Raw genomic sequence first — 23477 nt, 5'->3', positions numbered from 1 at the left:
CGCTCATCACTAATACTGTGCTGCTTCACACTGCTTTAAGAGTGCATACATTGAGGTATATAGCTGTGCGATGGTTAATTCTTTCCATACCGCCACCTCTGGTGGATTCTGTGTAAGGGTAGGATCACGTGCTGTATTTTGCTGCTTAAAGGGGTACTTCATCTTATCCCCTATCCAAAGATTAGGGGACAAGATGTATGATTGCGGGGGTCCTGCAAATGGGGACCCCCGCAATTTTGGCTGCGGTAAAGTGAACTTCGCTCCATGCCGGATGACTGGTGATGCGGGGCGGGGGCTCGTGACGTCACGTTAACGCCCCGCTCGTGGCGTCACGGCCATGCCCCCTCAATGCCGTCACGCCCCCTCATAGACTTGCATTGAGGGGGCATGGCAGTGACATCACGAGCGGGGAGTGGCCGTGACGTCACCAACCAACGGCGCTCCACCCGACGCTCTAAAAGAACGCCAGGTGCAGCAGGGAGATCGCGGGGGTCCCCAGCAGCAGGACCCCCATGATCAGATATCTTATGCCCTATCCTTTGGATAGGGGATAAGATGTCTAGGGGTGGAGTAACCCTTTAAAGTTAATGGGTAGCAAAATCAGATGTATATTTTGCTACCCATTGACTTTATTGGGTAGAAAAATGCGCAGCAGGTCACATCCTCCCCAGGCTTCTAGGAACATCTAGAGATCTGTGGGAAGAGTCACATAGTCCAAACCTGTCTCCCTACAGGACTGTAACCGATCACTACAGTCTGGTCCTGGCCAGAGAAGCTATGCTTCTGCTGGGTAGACCATGTCCGGGCCTGTTAAAGAAACACCTGAGTTTTTCCCTGCCAGCAAGCCTGCTGTGCAGAAGTTTAGCTAGCCCTGGTGCTACCAAAGAATCATACCCCTGTTCAAGTTGCTTTTCAACTCAAATCAGCTTTAGGCCATTCATGGTGAACCACAACATCTTGTAGAATTAATATACACCCAAGAACTGTCTCCAGCCCATGCTCAAGATTTATCTACTTAACCATATCTCTCCTCCAAAAGGGAGATTTGATTTAAGTCAGAAAAGAGAGAGAGGCTGAGCAAGTGCTCTTCTGCTACCATTGGATTCTTTCTGGGCTATTGGCCGGAGCCATATGTCTTACAAGCCACAACCCTTACTATCTTACACCCTGTGATAAGGGCATTGTAAAACAACTAACCAAACTAACCACGAGTAACCTAAAGGAACTACTAATCCCATCCTCACCATGTGTATTTCATATTGTATTGCGCAGCAATAACGTGTACTGGATCTATACTGACAACCTTGTACGTCACTTTTCATTAATTTTAAAGTGATGCAATCTCTTAATGTAAATTATAAAAGACTGAACTAACACTGAAACAGTCTATTTATATTATATGCAGATATTCCAAAATGTTGCAACATACTGCCAACATATACAAAATAGTAGAAAAGGGAGAGGCACTCACCGATCTTTGTACAGAAAAACACTTTATTCAACATGCAGGTAAAACTAGCGACGCTGAGTCAGGTTCAGAGGCTTCTCCGGTGTTAGACTACAATGCTTATAGGGGTGGCGTCTGAACCAGTCCATGCTTAGTTATTTTTACCTGCACGCTAAACAAAGTGATTTTCTGCATGTAGATCGGTGAGTGCCTCTCCCTTTTCTACTTCTTTGGATTGTAAGGCTGTGCTACTGTATTTTTTTTAAAAGATTACTATATGCTGCCAACCTGTGCCTTGGCCATCAGAAGTTTCTGTAGGATACATGGTTTATCTAGTTGTGTAGATTTATGTGCCTCGTTACCTTGTGGATACTGCTAACATATGCAAGGCTAGTAAAAACAAATACAGATTGTTATAGTTTCATTGACTACTTAAGGCAGAATTAGACTGGCCATACAAAATATGATATCCTTTGATGAGCTCAGCTCCTGACTAAGTAAGGCTTTGACTTGACGGATACTTTTGTCGCGCAACTGCAAATCACATTCGCACGACCAAAATATTTGTGCAGTTTCTTTACAACTTGCTGTCTTACTACTTTGTTACAGTTGGGACTTGGCTGTAAATAAAATGACCAGATGGCAGAGAAGTCACTGGCGGGTTGCAGTCACACACCGAGGTCAGTGCTGGCAAAGTCCCGCACTATCTGTAACCAAAAATCCACCCAATTTGGATTTTGGACAACTTTTGTTTTATAGCTGTATTATGTTGCATGCTGCAATGTTATCACATCGACAACCATTTTATTTCAATCTTCATGTTGCACGATCAAAGTCCCTGTGTTGCCCCTTAACCTTATTGGCTCCAAAAGTCCATAAGAAGGCAAACCTATGTGAAGAATTTAGTGATCATGTGTGTTCTGTATGTATAAGAACAGTATAGTTTCTAATGCAGTCATGGTGCACATTTCACATAGACGTAGCGTGGGCCTTCAGAATTGTTCCATCTGCTGGGCGCATGGTACCCAAATGTGGCTTATCAACTGGCATTCAAGTTCAAGAGACAAAACAACCAAATACACCAGAAAACGGTCCTTGACTGAGCTCATAATAGACAAAAATGAACACCATAAAAGAACCGCAAACCGGCAGCACATGATCCCAGTAGTATTCTAGGACTCTCTTACCTTGTCGTCCTTCATTTGGCTTGGGCTGAACTTCTTCCACGCATTCTGCAGGAAACCATCCAACATGTCCCCTGGCGTTCCCTTCCCAGAATCCTCCTTCTCCAATGCTTAAAACTGCAAAGAGAATAAAAATAAAATTCTTAAATTATAAAGTAATTAATACTATAATCAGACAGAATAGTGTGAAAAAAAGTTATATATTTGTATTAAGTAAAACCTTTGGGCAGGTCTCTTGGCATGCTAGGCATTCCCCATACACCAAACTACTATTGTCTTACACTGTGCTGCTTTACACCCTCTCGGACATTATACAGTGTGTGTGTGTGTCTGTGTGTATTATATATATATATATATATATATATATATATATATATACACACACACACACACACACACACATATATATACAAATACTTTTTTCCCCACTGTAACTCCTTCCTTGCTGTGCTGCTATTTCTTTCTTGTTTGCCTACATAGCTCTTGCAAACCCAGAGCATCAGTAACCCCTTCTCCCTCCACATGCCATCTATAGTAGGAATCCAAATTCAAAAGAATAGAAAACAACACTCAGTACACTTTTCAAGCAGATTCCATGGTGGTGTTGAAATGTTGCTGACACTTAATGGGTGATTAAAATAAGCAACCTTCAATTTAGAATTACTTTGAAGTGCCACTTTAGAATTACTAGAGTGCTATGGATTTCTTCACACCATTGGCCAGGGTTTTGAAAACTGAGCACTTACTGGGAACCCGGAACTGCGACTATCTCTCTATAGCTTTCTCTATTTGCCATCTACAGTAGTATACTGTAAATCATCAGCTCAGCACAGTGCCAGACTGGTTAGGGCATTTTCAACAACACTAATGGCATAGCATAACAGAATAGGTCCTGTGCTAAGAATGGCCTGGCAGTTAAGTGAGGAAGCAACTGTGTGTGTACTGCTGGCAGACAGCCCAGCTCTGGCCACACTTCCTGAAATGGAGAGAATGAGAAATAGCTGTGCACCATAGAGGGTGCTCTCAGGAGTTCAAGAACAGCAGTGACAGCACTTAAAGTGCCTTGTTACCACATTAATCTAACAAACACCTTCAAGTAAAAAAAAACTCTTAAAGGGGTCCTCCGCCCCTAGACATCTTATCCCCTATCGAAAGGATAGGGGATAAGATGTCAGATCGCGGGGGTCCCGCCGCTGGGACCCACCTGTTGCGGCTTCCGGCAGCGCTGGAGGCTCTCATCCTAACCCCTCCCGACCACGGTGACGTGAAATCGTGATGTCACGACTGCGCCCCGTGTGACGTCACGCCCCGCCCCCTCAATGCAAGTCTATGGGAGGGGGCGTGATGGCCGTCACACCCCCTCCCATAGACTTGCATTGAGGGGGCGGGGCGTGACATCACACGGGGGCGGAGTCGTGACATCACGATCTCACGTCACCATGGTCAGGAGCCGAAGCATCCAGCGTTTCCGGAAGCCGCAACAGGTGGGTCCTGCAGCCGAGATCCCGAGGGTCCCCAGCGGTGGGACCCCCGCGATCTGACATCTTATCCCCTATCCTTTCGATAGGGGATAAGATGTCTAGGGGCGGAGTACCCCTTTAAAATGAGGGATGTGCTTTACTCTGTACGGCCTCCTTCAGTCAGTCCTGCTTCATAGGAGAAACTTGAACAGTAGTTTTTGCGTCCTTATGAGTTATACAGGAAATAAAATGTACTTATTTTTTACAATTATTTTGGCATAATTTGATATAGCCCTTTAAAGTAAAAAGTAGAATAGAAAGTTGCAGTTCAGTAATCATGTTATTACGTTAGATAAATCTTGCAGTACAAGGCGCTCAGTAAAGGCAGCTGTCTAATACTCCATTACTTCAGGAGGCCTAATAGGGAATATGGAGGGGAGGATGTACAATGTTCCCGCTAGCATCGCACATATGTTGAAAACAATTGTTCACAGGCCTAATGAGCCTTGTGTTTTCGGGGATTGCCCGGAGATGTCCGCAGATTCCAGCTGTTATTATGTCAGTGCAGGTGAGAGCATAGAAGCCAAAACTGACATGAGGCTTATTACTGTATGCTAACTACCAGCAATGAGGTCCACGGCAACACGGACAAAGTTTCTCCTCTAAAGCGGTCTCGGGTGTGGTACACAGCTGCGCGCCATGCTAATCCCTTTTCGCCTTCATTATCTTCGCATGGATGGCGGTTTTTCAATCAGTTCTGCCATATTTTCCCATTAAAAAAAAAATTATAATTTTATTGGGTTTACGCAAAGGGAGAAGTAATTAATTATTTCTTATAGAAGATATTGATCAAATGTGCCGTTTTGTTCTGTGCTGGAAAGTACAGGCTGAAAAAAGACAAATTCTAGCACTACTGTGTGGATCCAGATGAAGAAAACAACCCCCATGGGGCAGGGAGAAATTCCTTCCCCAACTCCAAATATGGCAGAATTAAAGGGGTACTCCAGTGCTCCAGCGTTCTGAACATTTTGTTCAGAACGCTCGGAGCTGGTGGCCGTGATCGTGATGTCACGGCCTGGCCTCTTGTGATGCCACGCCCCCTCTATTCATGTTCCCCCATCCACACACCTTCCATGGCTCTAGGCTATTTTTCTTCAACCTGTGGCTGTTATGAAACTACAACTTCCAACAGGGAGTTGTAGTTTTGCAACAGCTAGAGGACCACAGTTTGGAGACTGCTGCTATAGAGTCTCCAACCTGTGGCATGGTAGCTGTTGCGAAACTACAACTCGCTGTTGGAAGTTGTAGTTCCATAACAGCCACAGGTTGAAGGCCAATAGTCTAGAACCATGGAAGGTGTATGGTTTGTCCTAAAATATTGTAAATATAGGTTTATGACGATGAACTGTGCCCCACCTGTCTTAATATCACATACTATTGGGCTCAGACGCTCAATGCATGATCTCCTCTCTCTCTGAAGTGCCATTATTGGAATAGAAGCTGTGGGCCACCATCGTCCTCGGTCTCTTGGGCCCTGAAGACCTATGCAGGAGACCCATGCAGGAGACCAATGCAGAATACCTATGCAAAATACCTATGCAGGAGGCCCATGCAGGAGACCTATCTGGAAGACAGTATTCCAAAAATCTCAATTTCAAATGGCCAACATGTGCCTAACCAGGCTTCCTGGCACTTAAAGGATGGCTAGGCAGTGAGTTTTTTTGGTGGTGCGAGTCTTGGTGGTACCGGTGGTATCGACAAGGAAACCCTGAAATCTGTGAAATTCATTGAAACATTAATTTTTCACATTCATGGTTACGTTGGCTCTCTGGAGTCCTGAAGAAGGTTCCGTATCTAAGGCTGCTGTCATCTCGCAATGTAACTGATGGTCGGGTAATGAAACCGTACACTTCATTTCATTAGCCGAGCCCCTGATCTGCCAAAGCCATCTGCTCAGAGGGGAAAAAATACACATCAAGCTTCATCTTCTCGCATTTCCTTTCCAAACCACTCATTACACGAGACAGACAGCTCTGTAGGGGAGAAGAACTGTATATATTCTCCCTCGCAGGAGTCTTTTCCTTAATAAATAGCTGCCTGTCACTTTAAATAAACATTTTTGCATGTTAGAGTCCTGTTCAATGTCGCTTTTGCCTGTTCTGACTGAGATAAGTGACTGTAGTACTGAAGTAGTCTGGGTTCCATTGCTTCTCTCTAAACACTGCAGCTCTGCCTGCTCAGATTGGCTGCTGTATATAAGCACAAGCTCTGCAGGAAGTCAGCGCATTGAGATATCAGTTGGGCCCCATTCATATCCCATTTATCGGGATGAAAAAGGAAAAAAAAAAATGCCATCATATAACACGTCCCCGGAGTGCCCACTGACTTTGTTGGGCACAACATAATAGTATACAAGTGACTACCATTTCCAGTTTCTGTGAGGACTCAAAAAATATGGACTTCCATAGAGAGCAAATACATTGGGGAAATGGACCAAAAATTTTAATTATGTTCTACATTAAAGAGGTACTCTGTATGCTCCAGAGGAAGTTGTGTAGTTCTTTCCAGTCTGACCGCAGTGCTCTCTGCTGACACCTCTGTCCGTGTCTGGAACTGTCCAGAGCAGCATAGGTTTGCTATGGGAATTTGCTCCTGCTCTGGACAGTTCCAGACACGGACAGAGGTGTCAGCAGAGAGCACTGCGGTCAGACTGGAAAGAACTACACAACTTCCTCTGGAGCATACAGCAGCTAATAAGTACTGGAAGGATTAAGATTATTAAATAGAAGTCATTTACAAATCTGTATAACTTTCTGGCACCAGTTGATGTGAAATAAACAAACAAATAAATAAAATCTTCCGGAGTACCCCTTTAAAGTCAAAACATCAGCCAGCACCCCTTTGTTGACATTTTACAAACATACTGCCTGAGAGATGCCTAAAAAGGTGATATGGATATGTTTGGCCTATTAATGCGATTGGGAACGTTGGGCTATACGTTGGCAACCTGTTTTGGTAGATGGCTGGCATGAAGCCTACGTATAGCTCAACGTAAAAACACCAAATCATGGGGGAGATTTATCAAAAGGAAAAGTTTCCCAGTTGCCCATAGCAACCAATCAGATCGCTTCTTTCATTTTGCAGACGTCTTGTTGAAAATGAAAGAAGTGATCTGATTGGTTGCTACGGGCAACTCAGCAGCTTTTTCTCTGGACAGGTTTTGATAAATCTCCCCCATGGTGTGAACAGGCCCCAGATCCTTTATATCCTTCATATTACAGTGAGTGAGGTTAACCCAAAAAATGTAAAAGAAAAATGCCCACCATGGAACTTGTACGTTTACAGAAGGTGGACACAGAAACAAGCAGAGTAAGGAACAGCAGGGGGCGCTATCTCATAACAGAAACAGATTTTGTAATCAAAATGCTTATTTCCATGTATACTGTGGAAAAAAACCCTTTTAATCAAAGATTAACACGAATCTTACCCCTAATCCTGTCACCCTTGTGCAGTGGAATCTCGCCTTCTCCTTGAGGTTGATACGGTTTTACCACAATAAAATGCCTCCCGGGTAATGCACTGTACAGCTTGCGCTTTGGACCTTGGTAATCCACAGCAGTGGCCACCTCCTTGTTGGGACCAGGACTGAAAAACACACACAAAAAAAGACGATCATAAGGACATAAAGTCATATACATTACATAGAGTTCTATAAGATACATACAGCTAGAACAGGGTTTCCCAACTGGGGTGCCTCCAGCTGTTGCAAAACTACAAACCCCAGCATGCCCGGACAGCCAAAGGCTGTCCGGGCATGCTGGGAGTTTGTAGTTTTGCAACAGCTGGAGGCATCCTGGTTGGGAAACGCCTGAGCTAGAAATATTCTAAAACAAAGCAACTTTGCAATAGGTCTTTATTAAATATTTCCTTTAGTTTTGTCTCTACAGTGTCTTTTCTTCTAAACTAAAATACCTACTTTGCTGTCCGGGCATGCAGGGAGTTTGTAGTTTTGCAACAGCTGGAGGCACCCTGGTTGGGAAACACCTGAGCTAGAAATATTCTAAAACAAAGCAACTTTGCAATAGGTCTTTATTAAATACTTCCTTTAGTTTTGTCTCTACAGCTCCTGTTCTCCTAAACTGTAATACCTACTTTGCTGTCCGGGCGTGCTGGGAGTTTGTAGTTTTGCAACAGCTGGATGCTCCCTGGTTGGGAAACACTGAGCTAGAAATATTCTAAAACAAAGCAACTTTGCAATAGGTCTTTATTAAATACTTAATTTAGTTTTGTCTCTACAGCTCCTGTTCTCCTAAACTGTAATACCTACTTTGCTCTCCGGGCATGCTGGGAGATTGTAGTTTTGCAACAGCTGGAGGCACACTGGTTGGGAAACCCTGAGCTAGAAATATTCTAAAACAAAGCAACTTTGCAATAGGTCTTTCTTAAATACTTCCTTTAGTTTTGTCTCTACAGCTCCTGTCCTCATAAACTGTAATACCTACTTTGCTGTCCGGGCATGCTGGGAGTTTGTAGTTTTGCAACAGCTGGCGGCACCCTGGTTGGGAAACACTGAGCTAGAAATATTCTAAAACAAAGCAACTTTGCAATAGGTCTTTATTAAATACTTCCTTTAGTTTTGTCTCTACAGCTCCTATATTGTTCTCCTAAACTGTAATACCTACTTTGCAAATTTATACTTTTTCCATTTGTCCCTTACTTTGTGCTTATGTTCATATGGTACCTTTGCCAGAGGTGAAGGACAGATAAAAGAAAATATGACTGCAGAGCCAGACTACACAGGGTTTGTGTGTAGTCTGTTACCATGGAAACAGTCTACATAGGAGTTTTAGACACAACACGGACGGATATATTTAAAAAGTGTATGTGTCAATATACAGAACTTTGTACCTGTCCTAGGGACATGTCATAAGTTTTTATCAGCTAGGGCAGTGTTTTCCAACCAAGGTGCCTCCAGCTGTTGCAAAACTACAACTCACAGCATGCCCAGAGGGCGTCTGAGAATATAGAGCAGTGTTTCCCAAACAGGGTGCCTCCAGCTGTTGCATCACTACAACTCTCAGCTGGGAGCTGTAGTTTTGCAACAACTGGGGGCACGTTGTTGGGAAACACCGGGTAAGGGGCTAAGTTTTCAGACCCTGAGCGATCAGTAGAACGAGCGGCAGCGTGCTTCTCTTGCTTTGTGCCTATGTTAGCAGAGCGGTCCCACGGACTTACATTATTAGTCACGTAAGTTGGCATTAAGTCTAAATAAAACCTATTTAACAGGAATGTACGGTTAAGTCCATATGGAATGGGAAGCCAAAGAGCAGTGTTTCCCAACCTGGGTGCCTCCAGCTGTTGCAAAACTACAACTCTCAGCATGCCCGGACAGCCAAAGGCTGTCCGGGCATGCTGTGAGTTGTAGTTTTGCAACAGCTGGAGGCACCCAGGTTGGAATACACTCTCATAGAGGCCGTACACAAAGTCACGGCAGATTATGCACATCCGCCGCGTTCTCGCGGACACTGTTACAGCCCATAAAAGACTGCACCGCACTCTACCACAGAATGCAATCTGCATACATTTACTGGAACTAATCCCGCCAAGTCATTTAATTTCCAGAATGCACACAATATGTGAAAGTGGTTAGTTCCTTATAATTTAAAGAAAAATACATATAATATAATGTTTATTTTCAATTTATTTTCCAATAAATCGTCAGTGAAGCATGCGCGCGCTCCCCACCGAGAGACGGAAACGTATTAATAATTACATTAAAAAAGAAGAATATGACTAGAGAGCTATTAAAAAGCGCACCCCGATGCCTGCAGGCAGTGCCGTAGGTTCATAAGTGAATAATAGAATAGAATCTGCTGGAGGGACGGTCGGAAATGAGAATTTTCTGTATTATAATAAAAAAAAAAACACTACTGGGGAGCCTAGCTGGTCCTGGTCTGCACAGGAGAGGAGGTCAATGGAAATTACGTTATGTACGTTCAAGTAGTTTCTACATATGCGCTGTCAGATTCAAAAACTTTTTACATGTTGTACATCTTGGCAAAACATTACAGGGGTACTCCGCCCCTAGACATTTAATCCCCTATCCAAAGGATAGGGGATAAGATGTCAGATCGCTGGGGACCCCCGGGATCTCGGCTGCAGCACCAACCTCAACGGCTTCCGGCAAAGCTGGAGGCTTCGGATCCCTACCACGCGAGCGAAAGAGCGTGACATCACGACTCTGCCCCCGTGTGACATCATGCCCCGCCCCTCAATGCAAGTCTATGGGAGGGGGTGTGATGGCCCCCTCCCATAGGCTTGCATTGAGGGGGCGGAGCGTGATGTCACACGGGGGCGGAGCCGTGACATCACAAAGCTTCAGCCCCGTGATCGACAGTAATCAGACCCGGAGCGAACACGCTCCGGGGACTGATTTTAACAGGGTGCGGCGTGCAAGATCACGGGAGTCCCCAGCGGCGGGACCCCCGTGATCAGGCATCTTATCCCCTATCCTTTGGATAGGACATAAGATGTCTAAGTGCCGGAGTACCCCTTTAACATTTCAAACATACTTCAAGAAAAAAAAAAAAAAGAAAAAAAAGAAAAGTAATAAATAAGAAATAAATAAATAAAATATCTTTATTTAAGGAAATCATGGCTAATAAAAAAAAAAGACCACTAGGGGTCCCCATACCCTCTAAAACATAATCTCGTCCGGAAGTGAGGGCGGAACTAGCACTGCTCTGTGCTCACTCCTTTCCTATCAGACTGCAGCATGAAAACAGAGGGGAGAGGGTTACAGAGCAGCCTGCAGTTATTCGGATAAAGAGACCCAGCACAGCAGACTCAGGGAGGAAGTGAATGAATTGTCAGTGAGGGCAAACTAAGTGCTTGTTTTGGCAGAACCCAAGTATGACAGAACCCAAGTATGACATTCTCTTTCTCACATTAAAAGGGTTATCCACCAATAGGTGATTTTAGTATTTACCTGCCAGAACTGGGCATTTCCTGTTGCATTTTGTTATCTAAACTACACATCCCACAATTCCATGCTTGCAAGTATGAGATCACTTTCCTTCCTCCCACACATCAGCCACCACACCCATTGAAACACGGTGTTTTCTAACCAGGGGGCCTACAGCTGTTGCAAAGTTGAAGAAGGACAGGCTCCCTCTGAACACCTGACTAGTGATGTCAGGTCTCGACAAACTGCAACCTGGGAAATCCCGAGATATGAGTAATTTTGTATGCTGTTAAAAATAAATATTGGGGCGATAATCACAGAAGAATTGCGAGACCACCGTCACACACAGATACAGACACTATATTATGAACTACACTAACTTTACAGCCCCTGTAGCACAGTCAAATAAAAAAAAGATCCTGGAATACCCCTTTAAGTGTATATATATATTTTTTCAGACTGGTGATTACATGACCAAATTACAGTCATGAAATGTATAGATGCAGCAGTACTGGGATAAAACCGATGGTGCTGTAGGACTAGTGATGGGGAGTCGAGGAACGTGCTCTCGAATCACCCAAAGTGCAAGAAAAAGTGCAAACGTGTTACACTAAAAAAACATGCACAGAGGATGGGGTCTATCGCAAGCCCTTCTCCGATAGGAGAGAGGCCCCCAACAAACCTTACCCTTCGCCTCCGGACCAAAAGGTACCTGTGAGGTTCCAGGTTCCATGTCCCTTTTCGCCGAAGCTACTAAGGGACCACAAATGCTCCCGGCATCCCAATGGTATGGGCAAAAAAACAAAACAAAAATAAACCCAGAGTGCTTCTTTATAAATGTCCATCATAACCCTGTGCAGATGCTGTAGCCGAGACTGATCCCCTCCTGTACCCTCAGTCTTTTCCATTAGAGAAAAGGACAAACCAACAAGCAGGCATTTCTGTAAGCGATTCTGTGCGCTGTGAATTAGCAGATTGCCGGGAGAAATACTAAGAAATCTCAACTCCCTGAAGATGAGGTAAATGTGTATGCGGTGAGCTACAATGAGCTGATCTGCATAATCTGAGTAGTTTATTTCCCAGAAGTCTCTGGGGGTCGCTCCCTATAGACTAGAGCTGGCTGTGACCTCCATATTTATTCTTCTTTGTACCAGAGCAAAAACAAAAAATAAAATTTATTAGAAAGTGGCCAAATGTCTAGAGAGTGTGAATATGTGAATGGGAATTAGAGGCGCTGCAGAGGGCGACGTGCCTGATATACGTGTCTGCCTAATACGTGCCTGAGGATGCCAGCCGCTGGAGCTCACTTGTCCTATAAATCACCCCTGAAGAGTCTGTGCCAGGTGATGATGTACAGGTAGAGGGAATCCAGGACCCTTCTCGGCCTTTTGGCTAAGATCAAGTGTAGTATCTGTTATCAGTTTCATGTCGGTGGACAATCACACTGTTGTGGGGCTGGTGGGGATGGGTGCTGCATGGTAGGGAGCAGGTGTACCGGGGCTGGTTCTGAGGAATCAGCTCGACGGCTGCCCCGATGTGACCTGTTTCCTCCGGGTCTCGCCATGAGGCTGAGAGGGTCTAGAGCCGAGGTACTTTTTTTTTTTTTTTTTAAAGCCGAGAAACGTGCTCTCGATTCACCCAAAGTGCAAGAAAAAGTGCAAACGTGTTACACTAAAAAAACGTGCACAAAGGATGCGGTCTATCGCAAGCCCTTCTCCGATAGGAGAGAGGCCCCCAACAAACCTTACCCTTCGCCTCCGGACCAAAAGGTACCTGCGAGGTTCCAGGTTCGATGTCCCTTTTCGCCGAAGCTACTAGGGGACCACAAATGCTCCCGGCATCCCCCTTGGCGTTAGCCAAGGTATCTGCCCGCAGAGCCGATAACGGTAGGTACCCTGCCAAAGCAGGAGTACCCGGGGTGTTTGCAGGGAGGTGCGGAACCTAATGGCCACACACACCTCCCCTAGACCGCCAGGAGGGACACCCAGAAGGGCTACCGCATCCTGAAAAATCTTGTGGACACACAACACGCAAAAAGTGACACAGTGAGACAAAAAAAGAAATAAATAAGTGACTGTGTGCAGATATACTGCCCGGACATCCGGCCGGATCTATAAAAATTTCTCTGATCCTAGCCAGAAGGCCGGGAATCAAGAGGTGAGTGCCACAAGGTGCAGAGATTATGGTGCCCGTGCTTCCACTCAGTGAGTCCATCCTCCCAGTGAGTTTCGGCACCTCGGGGTCACCACTCCCCGAGGCACAAAAGTACCTCGGCTCTAGACCCTCTCAGCCTCATGGCGAGACCCGGAGGGAACAGGTCACATCGGGGCAGCCGTCGAGCTGATTCCTCAGAACCAGCCCCGGAAAGCCCTGGTACACCTGCATCCTCCATGCAGCACCCATCCCCACCAGCCCCATACCGGCGTCACCGTACACCGGCATGAAAAACTGATAAGAACAGATACTACACTTGATCTTAGCCAAAAGGCTGAGAAGCGAGTGGTGACCCCGAGGTGCCGAAACTCACTGGGAGAATAGGCTCACTGAGTGGAAGCACGGGCACCATGATCTCTTCACCTTGTGGCACTCACCTCTTGAATCCCGGCCTTCTGGCTAGGATCAGAGATATTTTTATAGATCCAGCCGGATGTCCGGGCAGTATATCTGCGCACATTCACTTATTTATTTAGTTTTGTCTCACTGTGTCACTTTTTGCGTGTTGTGTGTCCACAGGATTGTTAGGATCCAGTAGCCCTTCTGGGTGTCCCTCCTAGCGGTCTAGGGGAGGTGTGTGTGTGGCCATTAGGTTCCGCACCTCCCTGCAAACACCCCAGGTACTCCTGCTTTGGCAGGGTACCTACCGTTATCGGCTCTGCGGGCAAATACCTTGGCTAACGCCTAGGGGGATGCCGGGAGAATTTGTGGTCCCTTAGTAGCTTCGGCGAAAAGGGACATCGAACCTGGAACCTCACAGGTACCTTTTGGTCCGGAGGCGAAGGGTAAGGTTTGTTGGGGGGCCTCTCTTCTATTGGAGAAGGGCTTGCGATAGACCGCATCCTCTGTGCACGTTTTTTTTTTAAGTGTAACACACTTGCACTTTTTCTTACACTTTGGGTGATTCGAGAGCACGTTCCTCGGCTCTTAGATAAAATAAAATAGAGGGAATCCAGGGCCTACTTTATACAGGTCAATATATTTGCCAAAATGTTGGGACAACGACAGCAAAAAAAAGGAAAAAAACGCAATGTGTGCCACAGAGGAGGTGTATAACTACTCTTGGGGCTCACAATCTAAATTCACCATCAGTACAGTATCAAAAGGAGAATGTCCGGCACTAGGTATGCGTGAAACATTTGCTTAAAGGGGTAGTCCAGTGGTGAAAAACTTATCCCCTATCCTAAGGATAGGGGATAAGTTTGAGATCGCGGGGGGTCCGACCGCTGGGGCCCCCTGTGATCTCTCTGTATGGGGGCCAGGCTCTCCGGCCAGATAGCGGGTGTCGACCTCCGCACGAAGCGGCGGCCGACACGCCCCCTCAATACGATCGGACCCCCCGCGATCTCAAACTTATCCCCTATCCTTAGGATAGGGGATAAGTTGTTCACCACTGGACAACTCTTTTAATTGTTGCTTTTTCAAGGAGTCACAACACAGAGCAGGAACGTCTGATGCGTTTCGCACTGTCAGGTGCTTAAATCGTAGACTATTTTAACTGCATGTTGTATTCAGAAATTTAACCAGGTATATGGTCACATGACCTGTTACATCATAACATTAAAACCTTGTGAAATCACAGGGAAAACCAGACATGGATATTTAAATGGGCACGCTCATTAAAACTATTTTTTGCTATTGCACTCCTTATGGTGAATAAAAACTATTTCTAATATACTTTGTTTAAAAAAAAATGAAGTTTTATTTGTGCTTAAAAAAGCTCAAGCAAACATTTTCCTCCATCTCATACACAGACTTTGGACCGAAGTCCAAACACAGGAAGTGCAGCCTGGAGTGCTGTGGGTGTGTGTCCAGCATCATCCAATCACAGCTTCTCTCACACTTCACTGCCATATGCTGTTGGTTGGACCCCCCCCCCCCCCCCTCAGCACTCCAGGCTGCACTTCTTGTGTTTGGGCTTCGGTCCAAAGTCTGTGTATGAGATGGGGGGAAATGTGCTCTTGAGCTTTTTTTAAGCACAAATAAAACGTAATTTTTTTTTAAACAGAAGTATATTAGAAATATTTTTTATTTACCATAAGGAGTGCAATAGCAAAAATTAGTTTTAACGAGAGTGACCATTTAAAGCAATACATTCTGAAACCAGGAACATGAGGTCTCTTCACACTTCGGGTCTGAATTACGGCTTATATGCACAAGCGTTGTAAGGCTGGGTTCACACCACGTTTTTCAAATATGTTAACCGTATACGGTTTTCCGCAAAAAAACTTATACGACCGTATCCGAAACCGTATGCATAGAGAATGCATTGTAAACCGTATTCCAAATGTTGTGTACAGTTGCATCGGTTTTGCCTCGGATACGGCTTTGCCGATTTTTCAACCGTAGGCAAAAACGCTGTTGTCCACGTTTTTGCCTCCGGTTGGAAAACCGTATGCGAACCGTATGCGGTTCTTTTAACATTGTTGTCTATGAGAACCGTACACAGAATTTCAGAATACGGTTGCACACAGTTTTTCTAATTCGTTTTTGGAGTTGACACATGCGCAGATTGGAATTTCAATAGAACAATAGTAACTTTATTAAATTGCTGGAAATCTAATTCCAACAAAATAGCAAAACCGTTGGCAAAAACTGAGACAAACGGATAGAACCGTATGGGGAAAAACCGTATACGTTTTAATTTGGAGTCATACGGTTGTATAAGGTTGCCTACGGTTTTTGCCATACGTTTTTTTTTGCGGAAAACCGTATGCGGTAACCGTATTTGAAAAACGTGGTGTGAAGCCAGCCTAACAGGAGAAGGGGCATTAAATTGTTATATGTCAGTTAGTGGGAGTTAGGAGACAATTAAATGTTACGGAAAAAAAAACCTTAGTGCAGTGGTCTTCAACTGCGGACCTCCAGATGTTGCAAAACTACAACTCCCAGCATTCCCGGACAGCCGTGGGCACTGTATGGTGTAATACATTTTTTTTTCTCTGTTTATCATTTTGCTGTCTCTGTGTATGTCCGTTAGAATAGAATATAAGATTTTTTCTATCTATCAGATCTACCTTACTATGTGCCCTGGCCCGACACTCCTCCGAGTACCCCCTTTTAGGGATCGACCGATATCGTTTTTTTAGGGCCGATATCGATAATCGGTGGAGGTTAGGGCCGATAGCTGATAACTTATACCAATATTCCGGTATAAGTTATCGGCTATTTTTCCCCCCGCGACACCGCTGCAGATCATTGATTTAAAGCGGGCGGTGCCATAGGCCGCCACCGCCACCCGCTTCTCTCCCCCTGCCTGTCCGGGGGTCCTGAGTCCTATCACTGACAACGCTCCCCCCCACCGCACCGCGTCGCACCCCCCACTGCACCGCCCCGCCCCCATTGCCTCCCCCAACCCCGGTTTTATAATTACCTGTTCCCAGGGTCCACTCTACATCTGGCTCCGGTGGCGTCCTGCTAAGCTGTCACTATGCGCACTGATGGCGACGTTGCGCACGTCATGTCACTCGTCATTGTGCACAGCCTAACGTTGGACGCAGCAGAAGCCAGAAGTAGCGTGGGCCCGGGGCACAGGTAATTATAAAACCGGGGATGGGGGAGGCAATGGGGCCGGGGCGATGGGGGTGCAACGCGGTGCGGCGGGTCTGGGGGGGCAGTCGCCGTGCAGCGGGTCGGGGGGGGGGGGGGTTTCGGTCGTGGGGCGGTGCGGGGGGCTGGGCATTATCGGCAAGGTAATTGCCGATACCGATAATGACCAAAATCGTGATTATCGGCCGATAATCGGTCGATCCCTACCCCCTTTGTCTGAGTCTATCAGATAGGTCCCCAATCTCTTTGTTGAGAAGTAACGCATCCGAACAATTTCTTTTGGTCCTGCACATCTCTCCAAAGGGTATGTTCCGGACCACATATATCTGAAGATGCCATCAGAACTGCATTTGTAGCGGTCTCTTTCCTGTAAGGGATGACGACTATTTCTGATCCTTTATTGGATAAGGAAATAGCTAAAAAAATTTATAGATAATAAAATAATGAAGGAGCACCGTGACAAGGCTTCAAGCTATAGTATATCAATGCGGGTATCCGTATACACTGCTATATACTACTATATACACCGCAGGAGAAATGCTAGCACAGGCTTCCAGTGTCCGTATACACTGCTATATACTACTATATACACCGCAGGAGAAATGCTAGCACAGGCTTCCAGCATCCGTATACACTGCTATATACTACTATATACACCGCAGGAGAAATGCTAGCACAGGTTTCCAGTATCCGTATACACTGCTATATACTACTATATACACCGCAGGAGAAATGCTAGCACAGGCTTCCAGTATCCGTATACACTGCTATATACTACTATATACACCGCAGGAGAAATGCTAGCACAGGCTTCCAGTATCCATATACACTGCTATATACTACTATATACACCGCAGGAGAAATGCTAGCACAGGCTTCCAGTATCCGTATACACTGCTATACACTACTATATACACCGCAGGAGAAATGCTAGCACAGGCTTCCAGTATCCGTATACACTGCTATATACTACTATATACACCGCAGGAGAAATGCTAGCACAGGCTTCCAGTATCCATATACACTGCTATATACTACTATATACACCTCAGGAGAAATGCTAGCACAGGCTTCCAGTATCCGTATACACTGCTATACACTACTATATACACCGCAGGAGAAATGCGAGCACAGGCTTCCAGTATCCGTATACACTGCTATATACTACTATATACACCGAAGGAGAAATGGTAGCACAGGCTTCCAGTATCCGTATACACTGCTATATACTACTATATACACCGCAGGAGAAATGCTAGCACAGGCTTCCAGTATCCGTAGTTTCAGGTGCTGCACATCTCATATCTTCACAGCATAGACAAGAAGTAATTTACAAATCTGTTTAACTTTCTGGGACCAGTTGATTTAAAAAAAAATAATAATAATGTTTTCCAGCGAAGTACCCTTTTAAGGAGCACTTCCTAAGAATTAACATCCAACAATATACTGTACATATGAGCTTCTATACATCAAGCTTGCCTAGTCTGCTAGTGTGCAGATTATCTCCTAAAGGATAACCAGGGTTCAGGCAATGGTGTGAGCTTGTTAGGCTGTAGCGGTCGGTCACTGACTACTCGGGTGTTGATGTAGATGAATGGGGTGTCCATGTAATACACCAAGTCCACTAGAGCCGATTTCTATTCTGGTTAATAAAAGGGGAGTTCAAATGACTTCTATATGGTCTTAAAGGGTATGGGGAGGGGTTACAATCAATCCTTAAAATTTATCCCCAACATGAACAGCAAAATCCATGTACGCCACTCTCCTCTATCTGCATATAACTAGATTTATGTGAATAGTGAATAGTTATTATCTGTCAAAACATCATGACATCTGACACGGAGGAGCTCACCAGCCTTCATTTACATTACATATAGTGCTACAGGCTTATTAATTATGCTGGTGACATAGATCGTCACGTGGTACATATGAATGAAATTCTATATCGGGAGCACCTGGAAACAGGACGCTATCATATTGGGTCCCATAATATGGTCGTCCCGATGGCTAGTAACCTGACCAAACCTTTAATACCATCAGGAGACGGAGGAAAGAGGGCATGGTTTTTACAGTTCTGGGGGTGGGGGTTAAATTTGGGTTATCTACGGGTAAATATTCCATGAAAAGACGACGCTGTCGAACTATGCCTGCGCGGACATGCGCCGTCCCCATTGACAGCAATTAGTCCGGAATTGGAATTGATCAACATTAATCCAGAATTGGAATTTTTGTCCTTACTGTTTGTCTTTGTTTCCCCACCAGCTTTTGCAAAACTACAACTCCCAGCATGCCCGGACAGCCTTCGGCATGCTGGGAGTTGTAGTTTTGTAACAGCTGGAGACACTGGATGGCAAATGCTGCTCTATAGCCTTCCATACTGAATGAAGGTTAGCAAGATGGGAGTATATCAGACTACACACAGGTTTGTTTGTAGTCTGTAGTCATGGCGACACAAGTCTGCATTAGAAACGTATACATGAAATGGAACGAGTTTTATTTCAACCAAGGAATTGGAGGATTGCTTTTTTATTTTTATTTTTAAATTGGCAGAGATTGCAGGGGTTTCCAGTGGCGGTCCCCCACTATCAGACATTTTATCCCCTATCCTATGTGATGTATGATATTACCAATGCTGCATTGACATCGACTGCATCTATTCAACATAACGTGTGGCCATTCACAAAGCCAGGAAAGACGCCAAAGACCAGGTAAGGCCTCGGGCTTACCTAGCAACCCATAGCACCCCCGGGGTGATGTGACCTCTAGACACCAGGGATTGTGGCATTTAATGTTTAAATGGTGTGATCTGTACAGATCACAGTATTTAACCAGTTAAATGATGGACATCGGAGCGGGACACCGGATCCGGGGTTTAGGGAGCTAATGAAGAGTAATCCATGTGATCCTAATGCTCAATGGGGTGCCCCAGGCAAAAGCCTTAAGAAATGTAGAGGGGAGGAGCTAGTCAGTGTATGGAGTGGAAGAGAGATGAGGTATGGAGAGGAGTGAGAATAAGTCTGTGGTAATCTGAAGGCGCCCTGTAAAAGTCTGTAACCATGCATTCACAAGTAACCCGCCGCACAGGTCCAGTCTGGAAGTCTAGGATAGCAGGATATAGAAAGCCTCAGGCAACTCTTGGTCCCAAAGTCTACAGTCCAAGCCTGGTGGTAAGCTAATTCCGGGGAAGCACTACAGTTAGTCTCAGCTCAGTGTGGGTGGTCTCAAGTCACAACTCTAAAGCCTAAAAGTCTACAGTAACTAATATTCAATCAAGTGAAAACTATTACAAGTCCCAGCAAGGCAACAAGATCCACAGGGTTACTTTGCATCTCCCCTGCTCTGATCTGTATTGTAAAGGATTACAACATCTATCCTCACCTCAGTAAAAGGCAGGTTTCCGTAATCTGGTGTCTTTCTTGCCCAGCGTACAACACCCAGGTAGTGCACCACATCTCTATGAGAGATTCCACTGTATGACGCGTCATGGCCTCTAGCTTCTAAATGTACACCTTATGGCAGGAGCTTTTCATAGTGTGTACGTTAAGCAGAGGCCAAAAACACATGGATGGCTAGAGAGTCTACCCGAGTGTGAGCTGCTGCGTGTTTGCTGCTCTTCTTTCTGGCCCATATAAGTTGGGTCCCAAGCAGGCGACCCTCTCCTCTAAGTCACCGTTTCCTAATTAGTGTGCCTCCAGCTGTTGCAAGACTACAACTCACAGGATGCCCGGACAACCAGAGGCTGACCGGGCATGCTGGGGGTTGTAGTCTTGCAACAGCTCTAGACAACCAGGTTGGGAAACACTGCACTTAGTCTTCCATAAGCCCTTAAAGGAGTAGTCCAGTGGTGACTCAGTGGTGAGCAACTTATCCCCTATCCTAAGGATAGGGGATAAGTTGCAGATCGCGGGGGGTCCGACCGCTGGGGCCCCCTGCGATCTCCTGTACGGAGCCCCGACAGCCCGCGGGAAGGGGGCGTGTCGACCTCCGCACGAGGCGGCGGCCGACACGCCCCCTCAATACAACTCTATGGCAGAGCCGAAGCGCTGCCTTCGACAATCTCCGGCTCTGCCATAGAGATGTATTGAGGGGGCGTGTCGGCCGCCGCTTCGTGCGGGGTCAACACCCGCTATCTGGGCGGAGAGCCTGTGTGAGGTGGTTTTTTGCGCCCCCGTAGATCCATGCGTCCTCTCCTCCCCCAGCTCTCCGAACATTTCCGAAGCTAGAGCTGGGGCAAGGGGAGGAAGGAGGTACACGCCCCCTCCCTGAGCTCGGCTGGACGCAGATCTCTACGGCACGCCCCCTCCCTGAGGACATAGATCTCCACGGCAGGTCCCCTCCCTCATCTACCCTCCCTGAGGATGTAAATCTCCACGGCAGGTCCCCTCCCTCATCTCCCCTCCCTGAGGACATAGATCTCCACGGCAGGTCCCCTCCCTCATCTCCCCGAGCTGAGGACGTAGAGCAGTGCTCCCAATGAGCTCTATGTGTAAAGGGGGACATACTGCACAGGCTCTTTAGCCCATGCAGTATGTCCCCCTTTAGCCCGTACAGTATGTCCCCCTTTAGCCTGTGCAGTATGTCCCCCTTTACACATAGAGCTCATTGGGAGCACTGCTCTATGTCCTCAGGGAGGGGAGATGAGGGAGGGGACCTGCCGCGGAGATCTATGTCCTCAGGGAGGGGGCGTGCCGTAGAGATCTGCGTCCAGCCGAGCTCAGGGAGGGGAGATGAGGGAGGGGGCGTGAACCTCCTCCCTCCCCTTGCTCTGCCCTCCCCCAGTTCTAGCTTCGGAAATGTTCGGAGAGCTGGGGGAGGAGCGGGCGGATGGATCTACGGGGGCGCAAAAAACCACCTCACACCGGGGCCCCGTACAGAGAGATCGCAGGGGGCCCCAGCAGTCGGACCCCCCGCGATCTCAAACTTATCCCCTATCCTTAGGATAGGGGATAAGTTTTTCACCACTGGTCTACCCCTTTAACACCCCTTAAATTGTCAAATCCGTCTGTCTATAACTTTTGGCCGCTCCTCACGAATACATAATAAAGATAACATTTGCCCTCTCCTAGGGCTGTTTAAGAACAGGTCCAGCTGCCTTACTTGCAAAACAGGTGTGTGCAACGTTCCCTATGAAGTAAAATCTTCTCTGCCAGCTTGGCACCATGGGAGTTGTAGTGCAGTAACAGCTGCACTGAGAATATGTTAGCTGTCAGTGAACGGTCTTGTTCGTATCAAATCATTGCTTTACCCTGAACTTCCTCTCCAGTAATAAGACCTCATTTGTCCAATAGCTGCCTCTCCTATGAGAAGAGTTTATCCATCTCCATCTCACTGCTGAGGAATTATTTAGACAGGACCCAGCACGCGGCGCCGCTGCATGCATTACGCCAGGAATGCCATCCTCGAAAGATCACGTCCCCAGAAAGATTCTGTTTGGCATTTTATTTCTTGCTCTCTGTTTTATTGCCGTATTAATGCCTTAGCGTTTACTAAAGAGCTAAAGACAGAATACATTAACATATCACAGCCCTGCCTTACCGGAGAAATGGAAGCGAGCCAAAAATAGAGCCACAGGTAGAGATCTGCCGCTGGGTTTCTTTATTTTAACCTTTCAGCAATGTCACCGGGGGAAGGCAACTGAAGGTTTTATATCAATATTAAAAAGGGGTCGTGGAAGAAAGAAGACGGGTGGATATTCGGAGAGACGATAAAAAAAAAAGAAATATGGAGATTAAGAAGGGGCATGTACTGAATATAGGGTCAATAATGGAACCCTGCACTGCAACACGTGTCCATGTAGGTTTGTCACACTAAGCTTTAGGCACCATGTTGCTTCTACTCTGAGATCTCCCCAAGAGGCAATTTAATCCATATAATGTGCACAGAGTTACAGTATAGGCCAATAACAACTAAAGGTGGCCATACACCATCAACAAGCCATACATACAGTGATCCCTCAACTTACAATGGCCTCAACATACAATAGTTTCAACATACAAAGGTCTTTTCTGGACCATTGTAAGTTGAAACCAGACTCAACATACAATGTACAGACAGTCGGGATCTGTGAAACGTGTCAGAATGAGCAATTTACTGGTAAAACACCCTGTATTTCTGGAGCGTATGAACTGACTGATGTCTGGTAGCGCCCCCTACAGTACAGGGAGGTATTACATGTTCTGTACTCTTTACCTGTATTACTGAAGTGTATGCACTGACTGGTGTCTGGTAGCGCCCCCTACAGTACAGGGAGGTATTACATGTTCTGTACACTTTACCTGTGCCAGGGTTAGCTGCTCCTTTGGACACCAGGTGAGGGCGGCTCCATGTTACTTTTTTAGGACATTGCATGTACTGTACAGGACCCCGAAGAAGATCCTGTCCTCTACATAGACCAGTGTTTCCCAAGCAGGGTGCCCCGAGCTGTTGCAAAACTACAACTCTAAGCATGCCCGGACAGCCTTCGGCTGTCCGGGCATGCTGGGAGTTGTAGTTTTGCAACAGCTGGAGGCTCTCTGCTTGGAAAACACTGACATAGACAGTGATTACAGCTCCCAGCAGATCTTTCTTACTTTTATATGTAAGGATTTGCTTTATCTATATTAGTTATCTACTTATTTTTTCTTTAATCCTCACTCTTATTTTTGGATGACATTTTAAGC

The 23477-nt window shown here is 46.0% G+C and overlaps 1 protein-coding gene, 1 non-coding gene and 1 pseudogene across 8 annotated transcripts in view; 1 reads left to right on the top strand and 2 right to left on the bottom strand.

Moving 5' to 3' along the window:
* Positions 1–23477, bottom strand: part of SHANK2 (SH3 and multiple ankyrin repeat domains 2) — a 582141-nt gene that overhangs the window by 288072 nt on the left and 270592 nt on the right. For all 7 annotated transcript variants that reach the window (XM_056527699.1, XM_056527698.1, XM_056527700.1 and 4 more), the window contains 2 exons: positions 7579–7736; positions 2635–2748 (listed from right to left, as the gene is read on the bottom strand). In XM_056527699.1, the coding sequence (XP_056383674.1) occupies positions 2635–2748; positions 7579–7736 (272 nt within the window). The remainder of the gene's footprint in view (positions 1–2634; positions 2749–7578; positions 7737–23477) is intronic.
* Positions 12428–12499, top strand: LOC130277962 (U2 spliceosomal RNA; annotated as a pseudogene).
* Positions 13368–13555, bottom strand: LOC130277924 (U2 spliceosomal RNA). Its single transcript, XR_008845637.1, has one exon. It is a non-coding gene; the product is annotated as a U2 spliceosomal RNA (small nuclear RNA).

This window comes from Hyla sarda, chromosome 6 (assembly GCF_029499605.1).
Source record: "Hyla sarda isolate aHylSar1 chromosome 6, aHylSar1.hap1, whole genome shotgun sequence".
Lineage (NCBI taxonomy): Eukaryota > Metazoa > Chordata > Amphibia > Anura > Hylidae > Hyla > Hyla sarda.
Note: the sequence above shows the minus strand (reverse complement) of the source record. Positions and strands in the feature narration are given on the sequence as shown.